This window comes from Bombyx mandarina, chromosome 04 (assembly GCF_030267445.1).
Source record: "Bombyx mandarina strain Sakado chromosome 04, ASM3026744v2".
Classification (NCBI taxonomy): domain Eukaryota; kingdom Metazoa; phylum Arthropoda; class Insecta; order Lepidoptera; family Bombycidae; genus Bombyx; species Bombyx mandarina.
This window is the reverse complement of record NC_143211.1, coordinates 12,254,054-12,270,220: the sequence shown is the minus strand read 5'-3', so window position 1 is coordinate 12,270,220 and position 16,167 is coordinate 12,254,054. Positions and strand designations below refer to the sequence as shown.

The 16,167-nt window shown below is 37.5% G+C and overlaps 3 protein-coding genes across 5 annotated transcripts; 2 read left to right on the top strand and 1 right to left on the bottom strand.

Moving 5' to 3' along the window:
• The first annotated feature begins 476 nt into the window (after positions 1 to 476).
• On the top strand, positions 477 to 1,761 carry LOC114251806 (mitochondrial import inner membrane translocase subunit Tim21). The gene is made up of 3 exons (XM_028186200.2): positions 477 to 968; positions 1,187 to 1,369; positions 1,548 to 1,761. Exons 1-3 carry the CDS (start codon positions 621 to 623, stop codon positions 1,692 to 1,694), a joined length of 678 nt encoding a protein of 225 aa, XP_028042001.1. The 5' UTR covers positions 477 to 620; the 3' UTR covers positions 1,695 to 1,761.
• A 176-nt stretch (positions 1,762 to 1,937) lies between these two features.
• Positions 1,938 to 4,202, bottom strand: LOC114251808 (transmembrane protein 231). 3 transcript variants are annotated; one of them, XM_089740361.1, is made up of 5 exons: positions 4,143 to 4,202; positions 3,640 to 3,809; positions 3,344 to 3,472; positions 2,978 to 3,206; positions 1,938 to 2,334 (listed from the first exon to the last, which is right to left on the bottom strand). In XM_089740361.1, exons 1-5 carry the CDS (start codon positions 4,189 to 4,191, stop codon positions 2,075 to 2,077), a joined length of 837 nt encoding a protein of 278 aa, XP_089596487.1. In that variant the 5' UTR covers positions 4,192 to 4,202; the 3' UTR covers positions 1,938 to 2,074. The 3 variants fall into 3 exon arrangements, with proteins under 3 accessions (XP_089596487.1, XP_028042003.2, XP_089596488.1); XM_028186202.2 differs by having other exon boundaries at positions 3,985 to 4,181; XM_089740362.1 differs by lacking the exon at positions 4,143 to 4,202 and adding an exon at positions 3,907 to 4,019.
• A 5,709-nt stretch (positions 4,203 to 9,911) lies between these two features.
• Positions 9,912 to 14,246, top strand: LOC114251815 (hemocyte protein-glutamine gamma-glutamyltransferase). The gene is made up of 8 exons (XM_028186213.2): positions 9,912 to 10,638; positions 10,734 to 11,581; positions 11,660 to 11,855; positions 12,020 to 12,428; positions 12,506 to 12,770; positions 12,851 to 13,135; positions 13,212 to 13,337; positions 13,414 to 14,246. The coding sequence occupies exons 1-8, from the start codon at positions 10,002 to 10,004 to the stop codon at positions 13,564 to 13,566; spliced, it is 2,919 nt and encodes a 972-aa protein (XP_028042014.2). The 5' UTR covers positions 9,912 to 10,001; the 3' UTR covers positions 13,567 to 14,246.
• The last annotated feature ends 1,921 nt before the right edge of the window (positions 14,247 to 16,167 follow it).

Below are 16,167 nucleotides of genomic sequence, written 5' to 3'. Positions count from 1 at the left end.
CCGCCAAAAAGTCTATTAATATTATAAATTAGTTACCTACTACATATAGAGTGGCTAATCGAAGAGTTTTCTCTATGTTATTGGATATGTCCATTTATAAATAGAGAATGGTTTTACTTTTTTTAATTTGATGCTTCTTCAGATTTTAACGAGCAATATTAGTCGCTTATAGGCTTTGTAGTATCGGTGAAAAAGCACAAATATAGAAAAATGAAATCGATTTGCTTAACATAGCTTTTTCCGAAAAGTCCAATGACGTTTCTACTGTTCAGTAAAATACTGAGTATTTTATTTTATCTCATCTGAACTCCTTTAAATTCTATTTCATTTCTTTAGTAAGTAATTTTCTAAGTAGTGTAATATTTTATATTTTTTATTGTTTTTAACATTTTCTTTTTCGTGTAACAAAAGTGGCTGTTTCGCTAAGTTTCATTTGCCTGACTAATTAACAAATAAGATAGTTTGATTGATAGTAATGATAGCTACGTAAACTTCAAAATTAAGTAAATAACTAAGGTTATTTTTATCAACTTTATAGGAAATTTTTGACGATGAAATAACAATAAGGAGGTTGAGTTTTTTTTAACCATTCTGTTAAATAGCACACTTAAAAGTGAACGATGACTTTAATATCAAAATTTTTACCGCTTTTACGGAACGGTAGCACCACTGAAAAGATTCCTGCCATATTACAAACTAAATTTAGAACTAATACCCGTTACTTCTCTTCTGAGAAAGAAAGTGGTTTGACTAAATCCAAAAGCAAGGAAAGTGCTTCCCATGTATCTACAGATGTAAGACCCTTAGGAGAAAAAATCAAAGAAACTACAAAAACTGTTTCTTACACCGGCGTAATACTTCTCGGTGTCGGAGTCACAGGTGTGATTTTCTTTTACGTTTTTCGAGAACTGTTCTCAAGTAACAGTCCGAACAGCATTTACTCAGAAGCTCTTGAGAAGTGCAAACAGGTAAATTACCTTGTGTGAAAGAAATCTTGTTTACATTATGATAAATTTACAGATTATTTAATAAACAAGGTCAAATTTTTCTATATAATTAATCATTAGCATTGCATAATGCAGAATGCAGTACAGTAGTCAGTATTAAAGTAAGTAATGAACAGGGGAAACAAACACTATATAAAGTATTGTTTACCAAGTATTTATTAAATTATTGTCGATTGCAGGATCCTAGAGTAGAAGATGCTCTAGGTGCACCAATAAAAGGTTATGGAGAAGAAACAACTAGGAGAAGACGTACCCATGTCAGTCATGCAGTATATGAGAAAGATGGAGTGAAACATATGAGAATGAGATTCTATATTAAAGGGATAAGAAATAAAGGTGTTGTCGAACTTGATATGAAACAAGTAAGTTCTGTTTAAATGGAAATGTAGTTTAACAACTTAAAAGTTCAAATAACACCATGCATCTGAATATTTTGTATACACCTCATCAATTTCTTATAATCTCTGTTTAAAATTTTCTATTTTAATAAATTCATTTAATATCTTTCCAATACACCGGTACACTTATTTGTTTTTTCAGAATGATTATGGAAACTATATGTGCAGATATTTGCTTGTACAACTTGATGACTACAGTGGAAAAACATTTATAATTGAGGACAACCGAGCTGAATTAGATAATACCAAACCTGATATCGCATTTCCAACCTTAACTCTCACTCAGTGATATAAAATTAACCATGTAACATGTAAATAGTAAAGTAGATATCGAATAAATGATTAGCAAAATAAAATTGTTTCGTTTCATATTATTATGTAGTTTTAGTTTAAAAAATAAACATATAGTAAGCACTTTCATATTGAAATCTTTAAAATATATAGAATACTATACCTTCTTCTGACACCATAAGAATAGTTTTGGAATATTAATCTTATTAATTAAATTCTTTGAGCCAATGAAACTTAATGCTTATAATATCATTTTATTGCAAACATTAAAACATATTTATCCTTATTAATAATTAAAGTGAATTTTACAGTGAAGACTAGAAATTGGCACAAATCAATTATTTCGCAGTACAATTTTATAGATCTTACATAAGTTCGTCATTCAAATGTTTTCCAAGATTGTACTTTCCATGACATGAGAAGTCGATTGGTAAATATAAATTCTTTAACTTTATTGAAGAACCAATGGAATATGACTACAAAAGAGAGATATTGAGGCCAAGCCCACTTAAACTCTTGTAGTATACTAGGAGTGTATCTTATTTGCATCTCTGGAATTCTTAGATGAACTTGAATAGTCATAGAATCTGTCTGGCCATTGTAGGTTCTAGAATTTACCGTTCTGACTTCTGTGGTAACTGAAAATAGTTTATTTTTTGGTTATGAATGTAGTTGAATAAATATGCTGTAGGTTTACTTATATCAGTGGTTACTGGACTCTGGTAACATTAGAACTTGAATGCTACTCTGCAGATCACATTAGGCTGACGTATCAATAAATGCTAACCCACACTTCAAACTGAAATGAATGGCAGCAGCAGAACCACAGAAATAATAGCAGAACTGTATAACTGACTTGTAACTGGTATGGACTTTCAATGCGCCCGAATGGTATAGTAATTAGGGATAACCAGGAAGTGTAGATCTACTGTGGATGGATTATGAAAAATAATAGACAAACTATTATTAAGTAACTTTCTTTGGCCTATTATCTGGCTGTTGAAAGAATGAATACCTGATTACTTTTGATCCAATGGACAGCGGAGCATTATGTTTTTTATTAAGTAACTTGAGTTTATTTGCCTTACTAAAGAAGGATTATCATTGACAATCAAATCTTTATTAACTCAGGATAAATGTTACAATTTTGTGTTAAAATTACTGTAGGTTTATGGCCTTCTGTCTGTGGCTGGACAACATTATTTTTGTCTTCAATGCTGTTACCAATATTAAAATATGAATAAGCACAAAATGTATATTTGTAAAAATAAATAATCTTACCTTCTCTATAAAAATAATCAGACAGATAATGATCAATAGACATGTAACTTTCCCATTTTTCAATTTCAAATAAAGATCTGTTATATTTCGTATCTTGATTAAACCATTCACAAGGTAAGTGAGTGGTTTGATAAAAATTTAGATCCCCATGAAAAATTAATTCTGATGGTGGTATTACAAACTCTTTGGTAATCAATGCCAAGCTCTGCATTTGTAAAGGGCATATTGTCTGCAAGAAGAAAACAAAAGGATTCTATTAAAGTATTTGTTCCATATTTAAAGCACCTATTTATAAAATATAAATAAACAGGAAAGATTTAGTACTTTTTATTAAATATCTAAAATGTCAAAAATAGTTAAAAATACCTTCAGCTGAAAATCAAGAGATAAAATTAATAAAATAGAAGACACGGTTCTGTCTGGTGGTATATTTAGGTGAAATTTAATATACAGCTCATCCTTTTTGCCATCTCCAGTGAAATCATTTTCTTGAACCTGGAAATACATGTTTTTAAGAATTTGTCAAATCTGTAGTTGGTCATGTTATCAGTATAAAATGTACTACACAGTGTCTTTAGTCTTATTTCATAACAAACTCATTGTCTATATAGTTATGTAATTTGTATTTACACAGTACAATTCTTTCGATAAAAATTCATTACCTGCATTTCTGCACATGATTCAGAGGTTTCTTCATTATCATTACCAAACAATCCAATTTCTGTACAAAGTATGGGTTTACTGGGATCCTCAGTTTCGACTATTAATACATACTCATACGTAAAATGAACAGTTGGCTGTTCATAAAAACTGTGATATTTCACCCAGAGCCCTGTAAAAATACATATTTGTATTACGATCTTATATTTCGATATCTATTCGGTAATTACTGGCTATTTCAAATAATTTAATTTTAACGATAATAGAACCGTTTCTGTATACTGTTAAGTATTTTCTGGACATGGTTCACTCAGCTAATTTTAGCAAGGCTAAATTGGAGTTCTAACCTCTACTTTTCTGAGCTATAATAAAAGGCAGTATAATATTCAACATAGACGTAAAAACAGTAAAGAACATGGCTTTGGAAAGGAAGGTACTTTTATACTGTATTTCGACATTTGAACTAAACAATTTGTACAAGCTCATTTTAAAATATAAAATTTACAGTGTTTTCGGTGTATTATTATGCGTAAAATGTTAAATATCATTAGCATTGACCTGCAAAACAAACCGTTGCTAAGCAACGACTTTTTTATGGCAGAGGGTTTTTCTGAATTTTTTTACAATTAAATGCAAACTTTAAATTCCTGAATCAAAAATAGATATGTACTCTAGAAGCGTTAAATTAAGGAATATAAAGAAATAGAATAGAAAATAATAGAATATAATTCAACATCAACTGGTCAAAAGGCGAGCTATAGCTCTTGTTTACATATAGGTATAGCATTTTTCTACTCTTTGATTCTAGTATGGTTAATGATCATTTTAACAATCATAAATCTTTACTGGTCGTGGAGCTTCGTGTGAGTCCATACTTACATCACCCTGCCTATTTCTACCGCGAAGCAATAATGCATTCCAGTTTGAAGAATGGGGCAGCCGTTATACTATAACATTGAGACATCAACCTCATATCTCAAGGAAGGTGGGACGTTATTAATGTCGTCATGTCTATGGGCTCCCGTAACCACTCAACTCCAGCTAAACCGTAAGCACGTTCACCAAATTATGAAAGTTTAGATTTTTTCTGAGAACGAAGTCCAAATTTCTTCAATATTTATACGAGTTCTCTTCTGTCGGAGACACTCAGTAAAATGTACATCCGACCTTATGCTTCTAGAGTCAGAATAAATAGGTATTTATCGTTTATTTTTAAAGAATAAAATATATATTTTATTATTGTAATTTTCTACATGCACCATAGCTTAATGTTATGACGCCCAGGGTTGTGGTTGAGGGAATTTGTGTTGTCTATTGGACGAAACGACCATTTAATCTTACACCGGTCACTCACATGCGCACGAATACGCAAACCCGCAAGTGTAGAACGACATTTGCAAATGATTATGCAAAGTTTTCGCTGCATTCGTGGTTTTCCAAGCTGTGTCGGTTTTTTAACAGACATCAAAGCGCGCGAACCTCGAACCTTCGCGTAGTCTCCCACACATTCGCTTGCCCAGTTGCGCCGACGATTGCGAAGGTAACGGACGTATCGCTATTTTCATAGTTCGTGACGTCTACTGCGTAGCGTATCTTCATCAAAAGAAATCAAATAAAAACAGCATGGCTGTTAATGATGTCTGGGAAAGAATTCAAAACTCTTTTTCTCTTCAATGTTCCATTGACGAATTAAAAAGGAGGAGAAATTCGTGAGACATTCGTAAACAAGTGTAGGAGGAAGCGCAAACGGGTTCGCAAATTGAGTACCGAACCCATTTGCACAGCCGCTAAGTTTGCGAATGAATGTTTGACGGCCCTTCACATGCGCTCAAACATTCGTACAATGTACGAATATTTGCGCGCATGTGAGTGGCCGGCATTAGTTTAACCGTGAACTCATTCATTCATCTACGAAAGTGAACTATCTTGCCCTGGCGTAAACAAAGTGAGGGAGGCGGTTCATAATGCCGGCCATTCAAACGGACACTTCGTTTCAAGGTGCCTATGAATTAAGCTTTTCCGCTAATACAGTATTTAATATACTATTAAATACATATATACCTATTAGCTTTCTAAATGTTCCGGTACCCTAGTGAACTTTTATGTACTTTTTATATTTAAGTGCACTATGAAAGTCCCGCGTTTTGATGTTTTGAATTCACTGACATCTACTCACTGTAACTTATATTGGTATTAATAACTAATATTCTAATATTAACTCTCAATGATGGGTAATAAGATGGTCAATTTAATATGGAAAATACTTAATAATAAGTAACAAGACAAACATTACGAGTCTTGAAGAATTCTAAATTCACCATCTATGGCAGTGGGATAGAGGAAGAAAAATTGTCGTGACAACAAAATAATTGTTACTGCATGCCTACATGTTTAAATATTCAAAAAATTAAATCATTTATTGCTTTTTACACAAGAAATGCTATGATAATAGGTATCTCGCCTAAATTCTGGTGCCCAATATATTGTGGTTCCCTCCCTTTGGTGACTTGGAGACCAGCGAGGGACATCGAAGAAGAGGATCTCAACTGCTCTGCATGGATCTTGCGAAATAGCAATCTGGTCTTCGGCAATCCGTGGGGATTTAATGATCGTATATTATAAATTTTGATTTATTTTAATCAATAACCTTATTAAATGTACGATAGGAATGCAAATCCTACTTATTATTATCGCAAAGAAGCCATTTTTTCCAATTTAAAGATTAGGCTGTGTTGTTGCTTGGAGGCGATTATTACGAAATAAACAAAAATAGACAAAACGAAAAAAATCTTGATTTTCTTGTCGTGCGCAACTAGCTATTACGTAAACAAATGAACCGAATAGATTTAGGTATTTTTGGATGGTAGCTCCTACTTAAATTTTACGAAATTCGTAGCTAATGAACGTTAATGATATCTGGAATTATTATCAAGCACAGTTAATTGCTGAGCCGCCGTTTTTTTTGTTTCAATGTTTAAAATTGAAAACATTTAATTTTTTTTTTATTGGCTTGATGGGTGGACGAGCTCACAGCCCACCTGGTGTTAAGTGGTTATTGGAGCCCATAGACTTCTACGACATAAATGCGCCAGCCACCTTGATATATAAGTTATAAGGTCTCAAGTATAGTTATAACGGCTGCCCACCCTTCAAACTAAAACGCATTACTGCTTCACGGCAGAAATAGGCAGGGTGGTAGTATCTACCCGTGCGGACTCACAAGAGGTCCTACCACCAGTAAAAGATCATTGAATCCAGATAATACTGATGTAATTGTAGTCTTGTGGGCGATATAAGATTTAGTACTAAAAGTGTAATACGCTTTGGCTTGCGGTTGTTTATTACGCAATTTTTTTAAACATTTTCTCGGCGGAAGACAATAACAAAATTCCTTAAACTTACGGAAATAAAAATAACAGTAAAATAATATGTAGGTAATAAGTTATAAACTTGCTAAAATGAATAAATTAATTCCACTATAATTAAGTACAAACGAGATAAAACCTTGCTCAGTAACCGAGCCTGTCCATCCGCTCTTTTGTTTTCTCACAAAACAAAAGCAACACATTTTAATTCTATGGAACGTGTACTTCCTAACTTGTTCTTCTGCATGAACAATATTTTGAAAATAGGCATTGAACTTAAAGTGAAAAAAATACTTTATGAAGCAATAGAGAATCACAATTTAATTATCAAATTTTTTCTGATGAATTTGATTCAATAATTTATAAAAATTTTAAGTAAACTTTTTCCCTTCGACATTGTTTATTACTTACTATAGGTAGGCGGACCTGCTTATGGTTCACCTAATATGTAGTGGATACAGGGGCTTACAGATAGTTATAGCTTATGGCAGATACCGCTACCCATATTGAGGGACTGTCGAAATCACATTTCTTATTCTGTATCACGGGTGGCCAGCCGATACGAATTATTCTTGGCAAAAACAGGTAGGGCAACTGACAAGGTTCCTACCCTACCTACCCTTACGAAATACCACAAATTGCGAAAATCTATATTATGTTGGGGCTTTATTTTATCTTTTATTATGGAAGTCGTTCGTGAGTACGATTTTTTCCAACCCAATCTTTTATTTTATTAGAAAATATTTGGACGATTCTAATTGGATTATTGGATATTGGATTGTAATACAAAATATTCAGGATTGTAAATCTGGCTTAGTTGAAACCCAATATATTTTATTTTAAATCCAAACAAACTCTTTACGTCTCCACATAGGGACGGGGACACCTTTGATGTTCCTTGCATTTTAATGTAAACAAAATATACCTATAGATAAATAGGCACGACACTCGTTGCAAAGTACTCACATTTATAGCTATGGCGTGATAGGTATTATTTTTCTCTATGTGAGATTTAAACTGTATTTTTGATGATCGCCTTAAAATAATTAGGGTTTGCTCTCTCAACTCTAGTAGTTGGAAATATGTACTACGGACGGAATCAGATTGATTTTTTTTATTGCCCTTGTAGGCAAACGAGCATACGGCCCACCTGATGGTGAGTGGTTACCGTCGCCTATGGACTTCAGCAATGCCAGGGGCAGAGCCAAACCGCTGCCTACCGCTTAATACTCTGCACAAGCCTCGTTTGAAGAAGGACATGTCATAGCGCTCGGGAAACACCGTGGAGGGGAGCTCATTCCATAGCCGGATGGTACGTGACAAAAAAGACCTCTGGAAACGCACTGTGGATGACCGCAGTGGCTCCAGGTAGTATGGATGAACTCTACTCTGGTGGCGGGCGGTGCGATGGTAAAAACGAGATGCCGGTATCATCTCGAATAATTCCTCAGAGCACTCCCCATGGAACATACGGTACAAAATACAGAGGGAACCGAAGTCCCTCCGCAGACCCAGAGGTTCCAACCGATCCGTGAGAATGGGATTATCGACAATCCGAACGGTCCTTCTCTGTATGGAGTCAAATGGAAGAAACTGGTATTTGGGAGCCCCGGCCCAGAGATGGGAGCAGTACTCCACGCGAGGCTGTACTTGTGCTTTGTAAAGCAAAAGCCTTTGTCCAGGCGTGAAGTACCGCTTTGCTCTGTTGAGGACTCCCAGCATTTTGGACGCCAACTTGGCTTTGCTCTCCAAATGACTCCGAAACTGGACATCGCTCGAAATGTCAACCCCAAGTATCCCGATACTCTCAGAAGGTTGCAGGGATACTCCTTGGAATTGCGGCGTCATGACAAAGGGGTCCTTATTCGCAGTGAACGCGCAAACTTGTGTCTTTGGTTGAATTGAACCAAGTTCAATTCACCCCATTTGGAGACTCGCCCCCGAGAGTTCTCGCCGTCTTTACCATAAGGGCACACGGGGCCTGTGCCCAGGGCCCCCATTCTCAGGGGCCCCGAAGGACCGACAATTTCTCTCACACATTTATTCTCAAAACATTTTTGTCGGGCACATTACACTTTTTTCACAAATCAGTAATCTTATCAGAAGGTATTTTTAAGGCATATACTACGCCATTATATCGATAACTGCGCCTATTCCTACTGTACTATTAGGTAATAATATTTCCGAACGCATCCTTCCTAATTTACTAAGTACACCATCTAGCGATCACGATAACGGTTTCCGTTATCGAAATCGTAACCAAAAAACCAGCAGCATTCTTATGTCATTAATAACATATTATATCATACTGTATTTGATTACCTATAATAAATGGTCATACTCAGTAAAAAAATCTTTTTTTACTTTCCAAAAGGGCCGCAAATTCTTGTGTGCCCAAGGGCCCCAGCCTAATTTAAGACGTCCCTGCGCATGATGACTTGCAAAAAACGAATAGGTTTGACGACCGTTCTAGTCTTGGCTAAAAAAAATTATAGTTATAATCTAAAAGATGATTGTGTGAATAACTCAATTTTAATCCTAAAACATTGAGTTTTTATAATTGAAATTAAAACACAGTTATACAGATTTTTTGTAAATTGTAATGAAAAACAGTTGTATATATTTATTTTTAAATGGAAATGTAAGTAAAATGACTTATTGTTAAAATTAACAATATTATTGTAATTCACAGGTTATATCAAATATGTAACTTATATCTTGGTAAGCGTTAGTTGTGTAGTAGCCAAACTTAGTTTCAGGTATTCTTGTTAGTGCACATTTGAGTAAGCACAGACAATAGAAGACTTACAAGCCTTTGAGTGCGGCGCCCGTCCCGACAACTGATACCTTCCCATTAAATTGTCTAGTACTTGCTGACCATAGTATATAAGCAGCCCCAAACAAGCAAACAGCACCATTCGCTCGGGAATCGTCCCGAAGCACAGTCAGGTTCTATACAAGAACTCAAACTTATCTAAACGTACAGCATTTACGCCAAGATGTCCATGGTCCGAAGATCTAGCATGGACCGAATGTCCTCAAGCATGACCTCCAGCATGACCGGAATGGGTCTTGGTGGAATCACCGGCATAACAACAGGAATGAGCACGATGAGCTGCACCAGAGAACAACCGATGACAATTGGTGGAATGCCATCTAATTACGTTCCTGGCTTGTCGGCATACTACAACATTTCGAGCTTTTGCCAGCGTCCGGGTCAAACACGTCGCTGGCCGATGCAACGAGCCGGTCCTACAGCCCAACATCGTCCCGGTCGCTCACACAGCACTGGCGCGCTGCATCGCATGAAACATTCCATGAGAAACAGCCCTAACACTCAATACACTCATAATTTGATCTGCAAGATGGCTGATCAGAATGAACGTCGTCGTCGACAGGATACGTTAGAAATGATACCACAGAGCTACTACTCACAGCAACCTCTTAAAGTGGAGTTAACTGAGTTCTACTCTCGGGATAACTCCAAAGATCACCACACAGAACAATATGATCTGGTCAACGACAACATTCTTCCAAATCCTGTTCTTCGCCGAGGCCAAAACTTCTTCTTTGCTGTTCGCTTTGATAGGACATATGATAAACAACAGGATATGATTCGCCTCGTGTTCTGTTTTGGTATGAAATTTATTCAATTATTTCGAATATTATTAACACCTGTAACATCAAAATAAGAGCTTTTTCTATTTCCGATAATTATTGTTAATTTACAGGTCCAAAGCCCAGTGTCACAAAAGGTACTCGAGTTGTTTTGCCCGTAAACTGGAGCACACAACAGGGCGTTTTCCAACATTCACGGGAGATGATGGGTATGGGCATGGGTTTGGGTATGTCTCGTATGCAAGATACAAGCACTGGAATGGCAACAATGGGCACGATTGGTACCATGGGTACAATGAGTTCCATGGGACCTATGAGTGGCATGAGAGAAACGACCACTTACGGAGTACGTCGCAGCTCATTTAGCAACGAGCCCCTACCACTCCAACATAGTCCACTTAGTCCTCATGGACCCATGGATAGACCAATGATAGAGCGCTATGGAGGAACTACTCAGCACTCTTCATTTGGACGTGGATACGGATCACGTCACGGATCACGTCACGGGTCAATGCAAAACTTAGCTGCACTCGCTCACGATATGGACCGATGGGACATTAGTATCCAGCGTCAAGATGGTAATACGATTACCTTCCAAGTTCACGTTCCCGCTACTGCTCCCGTTGGCGTGTGGAACTGCTGGGTGCAGACCAATCGTTTTGGTCAGCGTGACAACCGACACGATTACAAATGTGACGAAGATGTTTATATTCTTTTCAACCCGTGGTGCCGCGAAGATCCCGTTTACATGGATAATGAATCATCACGAAAGGAGTACGTACTTAATGAGCAAGGCAAAATTTGGTGTGGTACCTGGCGTCAACCCAAGGGTCGCAAATGGATTTATGGACAGTTTGATGATGTGGTATTGCCTGCCTGTATGTACTTATTGGAGCGCAGCGGCTTGGAACATTCTGAACGTGGTAACCCTGTCCGTGTTTGCAGAGCTATTTCGTCAATGGTAAGTGGTATTAAAATCACTAGAATATCCTCTAATGATATCAAAATTGACGAAATTTAATAACAAAAATCATTACAGATCAATGCCAACCATGATGATGATGGTCTAATGGTGGGTCGCTACGATAGTGAATACAAGGATGGTGTTGCACCTCATGCTTGGACAGGTTCAGTGGCGATTTTGGAACGCTACCTGTCCGACGGCGGCCGGCCTGTTGAGTACGGCCAATGCTGGGTGTTCTCCGGTTTGGTTGTGACTATTTGCAGGGCTCTTGGTAACTAATTGTTTTGTTTTTGCCGGTTTAGTGGCTAAGTCGCAATTAGATTATTATTATTATTATTATAAACTGAAGAATTACAATAACAGATTTAGCACCTAGCTAGGAAATTGTTTGTTTTTCATCTCTACAGGTATTTTTTTAAATTATGCATTTCACAGGTATTCCTTGCCGTTCAGTAACGAATTATGTATCAGCTCATGATACCAACAGGACCTTCACGGTGGACAAATACTTTGACCGCGACGGAAATGAGGTACCGAATGGTCCGGACGAAGACTGTTATGATTCTTGCTGGAATTTCCATGTTTGGAATGATGTTTGGATGCAAAGACCGGACTTACCACAAGGGTACAGTGGCTGGCAGATCATTGATTCGACACCTCAGGAGGAGTCTGAATCTGTTTATCACTGTGGGCCGGCTAGTGTGGAAGCTGTTCGCCGAGGTGAAGTTGGCTTCCAATATGACACGCCATTTATGTACTGCCAAATAAATGCTGAGCTTTGCCACTTCCAAGAGGAAGAAAACTCGGAATGGGGATTCATTAGAATGGCCTCTAATCAATACCAGTAAGGATATAACATAATATACCCTATCATTTTACTGGGAATGCTGAATTAATATTAATTTGCGACTACTATTTCAGAGTCGGACGCAAGATTCTTACGAAAAATCCAAGCCGCGATGATGACGAGGGAGAGAGTGACATGCTGGAGATCACTCACGAATATAAGACTGTAGACAGCTCGTCACCCGAGCGTCTCGCTATCATTGCCTCTTGCCGCGGATACCAACGCTTGCAACAGTACTATGAGTACCCAGACCGCAACTTTGAGGATGTGTATTTCGACCTCATGGATATTGACATAGTGCCTTACGGACAACCATTTGATTGCACCATGAACATTCAGGTAACACTCAATTACTAAAACTATTTTTTATTTCTCCACACAATTACCCACTAACGTCTAGTGTTTACGGTTTTTTACAGAACAAATCTCACGAAGATCGTACCATTTGGTGTGTTCTAACAGCATCTTCATGCTACTACACTGGCGCGATCGCTTCGCGTCTGCGAAGGGCGCAGGGTGAGTTCATCGTTCGAGCCGGACAGCGAGAAGTATTGAAGCTTCACGTGACTCCTCAAGAATACATGGATAAACTAGTAGATCACTCCATGGTGAAGGTGCATGCCATGGCTTATGTAAAACAAACTCGCCAGGCTTGGTCTGATGAAGATGACTTCCCGTTGCACAAGCCACGCATGCAAGTGCAGGTAAGAATTATGCCGTTAGTAAACAGGAAAACAAGATAACAGATTTGTGTTAATACATGTTGATTTAAAATATTAGGTGAGAAGCCAGCCGTGCGTAGGTCAAGAATGCGCAATCACCTTTAGTTTCCAGAACCCATTGAATGTCCAACTGACCGACTGTTACTTCACATTCGAAGGACCCGGTGTTCAAAGGCCAAGACAGGTAAATTTAGATTATCAATCATAGCTTCGGTAAAGTAAAAGAATGCGTTGAACTAAAAATGATGATCTTTCAACAGATACGATTCCGTGACGTGAAGCCTGGTGAGTTCGTGAATTACCAAGACAAGTTTGTGCCGCGGCGCCAGGGAGAGCGTCGCATTGTGGTGACGTTCTCGTCGCGGCAGATGGACGAGATCTTCGGATGCACGTCGGTGACCGTGCGCGGCTAGCTAGCCCCCGGGCCCCGGGCGCCCTCGCCGCGCGCCTCGCCGGGGCCGGCTTCCCCTCCAGCGCTACAGATGGACCGCTCTTTCGTCTCATATGTAGCGCCTGAACAAAATTTGTACATTCAGGAGGAAGAAGTACTTATCGTTAAATCCGCTTAATTTAGTTATCGAACGTACAAATGGCATTAACTTATTTTAATTTTATATTTACTTTACTATGTTATGACGACGACATGGCTTGTTTAATGGATTTTGTTTATCATACTTCACCAGCACGTTACGAAATAATAAACCTAAAAAAATGTTAATCACGTTTATCACCGAGTGACTTGTAACTTAAAAATAGTAATATTATTGCATTTTTAATTATAATATCGTAAAACCGATGCTTTGTGTGCCATTTGTGTTTAATAACGACTCTTCGACGAAAAGAGCTTAGTCTTAAATAAAATTAAGTTTAATATATATATACATATATTTATACGATTTTAATTATATTTTAAAGTTTTATTTATAATATTAAATTGATAGTATATATTGATTTAATATATACTATCAATATATTTATGGTATTATATATTGATTTAATATGTATTTGATATTTCAAATGTACTCACAATAATATTATTTGCACGGTGTTTGTGTGTTTTTGGGATCTCAAAAATAAAATGCATTCACTGCAACTTATGTCATTTATTTAATACGTAAACATTACATATCTTGCCTTATTTTCAACATTGGTAACATGTCTTATTTATTTTAAACGAATGAAACGACAAAAATGTCGTAACAGTGTCGCTAATAAACATAAATTTCTGTCCACGTATCGTAGTATATAATAATATGTTAGCATTATGGTTTCAACCAAAATTTACCAGTAGTTGTTGCGTTAAAAATTTAACAAACATCCTCAATATTATTCGCATTCATAATATTCGTTCTATAAAATTCGTTACAAAAACGTTTTGTTAAAATGAAATTTAAACCCCTAATGATTGTGAAAATTTTAATTGTAATAATTCATGATCAACAATTTTCTTCAATATTAAGTTCAATAGAACTTTCTGTTTAACGGGACGAATTTCATATTCAAAATCTAGTTTCTGTCTAATTTTGTCGCGAAGTTATCAAGCATTCTACTTTCAAAAGCAGGATAGATAACTAAATTGAGATATAGACTTAACATCTCAAAGTGTGACCGTGTCGTGTTTGACTGACAACCTTTACACAATACAATTGTACTTAATATCTCTAGGTGGTTGGCTGCATGCTTAAGCCGGCGGTGTGTTTTAACCGGCCGTTTGGTGTAGTGGTAGCTGACATGGTCACTAGACAACCGCTTCGATAAAGCGGCACGACACGAGAACCCTCTCATCGTGGCCGCCGGTAACTACATTCCCGATCCTGCGGAAAGAATGGAAAGCAGTCGACGTCGCCCCAAACACGTCATTTCGGGTCCTCCCGATCCACTAACGGTGCTTTTAGGTACCTCAAGCACCGGTCATCGTTCTCGTCGAACCCGTCGCTTGCTCGGCTCGGCGAGGGCTCGACGAGTAATAAATTAATCCTCAGACACAGCCCACTGAGTTTCTCGCCGGATCTTCTCAGTGGGTCGCGTTTCCGATCCGGTGGCAGATTCTGCGAAGCACGGCTCTTGCTAGGGTTCGTGTTAGCAACATCATCAGGTTTGAGCCCCGTGAGCTCACCTACTAGTTAAGGCGACGCTGATATAGCCTCTCAAGGCTATCAGCTTAGGTAGAAAAAAAAAACTAGACAAGGGGGTCGCAGGTTCGAATCCCGCCAAGGGATGATATTTGTATGATAAATATAAAATGTCTTTTCCAGGATTATGGATGTATATTAAAGATATGTATGTGTATAATAAAAATCTTACATTTATTTCCGTTATCTGATACCTGCAACACAAGTTCTTTAGGATCTCAGCACGGGATCAGTTAACGTAGCGTAATTGTTAGTAAGTAAAGTCGTCGTGGCCTAACGGATAAGACCTCCGATGCATTCGTGCTGAACGATGCACCGGTGTTCGAATCTCAGGCGGATACCAATTTTTCTAATGAAATACGTACTCAACAAATGTTCACGATTGACTTCCACGGTGAAGGAATAACATCGTGTAATAAAAATCAAACCCGCAAAATTATAATTTGCGTAATTATTGGTGGTAGGACCTCTGGTGAGTCCGCGCGGGTGGGTACCACCGCTCTGCCTATTTCTGCCGTGAAGCAGTAATGCGTTTCGGTTTGAAGGGTGGGGTAGCCGTTGTAACTAAAACATGAGACCTTAGATTTTAGAACTTATATCTCAAGGTGGGTGGCGCATTTATGTTGTAGATGTCTATGGGCTCCAGTAACCACTTAACACCAGGTGGGCTGTGAGCTCGTCCACTCATCTAAGCAATAAAAAAAAAAAACCATTTGATATCTATGGGCTCTGGTAACCACTCTACATCAAAAGGGGTTTTTGAGCTCTTTCATAAAAATGTGAACATTAAACGAACGTGAACAAAACATATTATAATGAATTTATGGAGCCACAGCTTGAAGATAAGAACAATGAGTAACCTATAAACAGGATGAGCGCGTA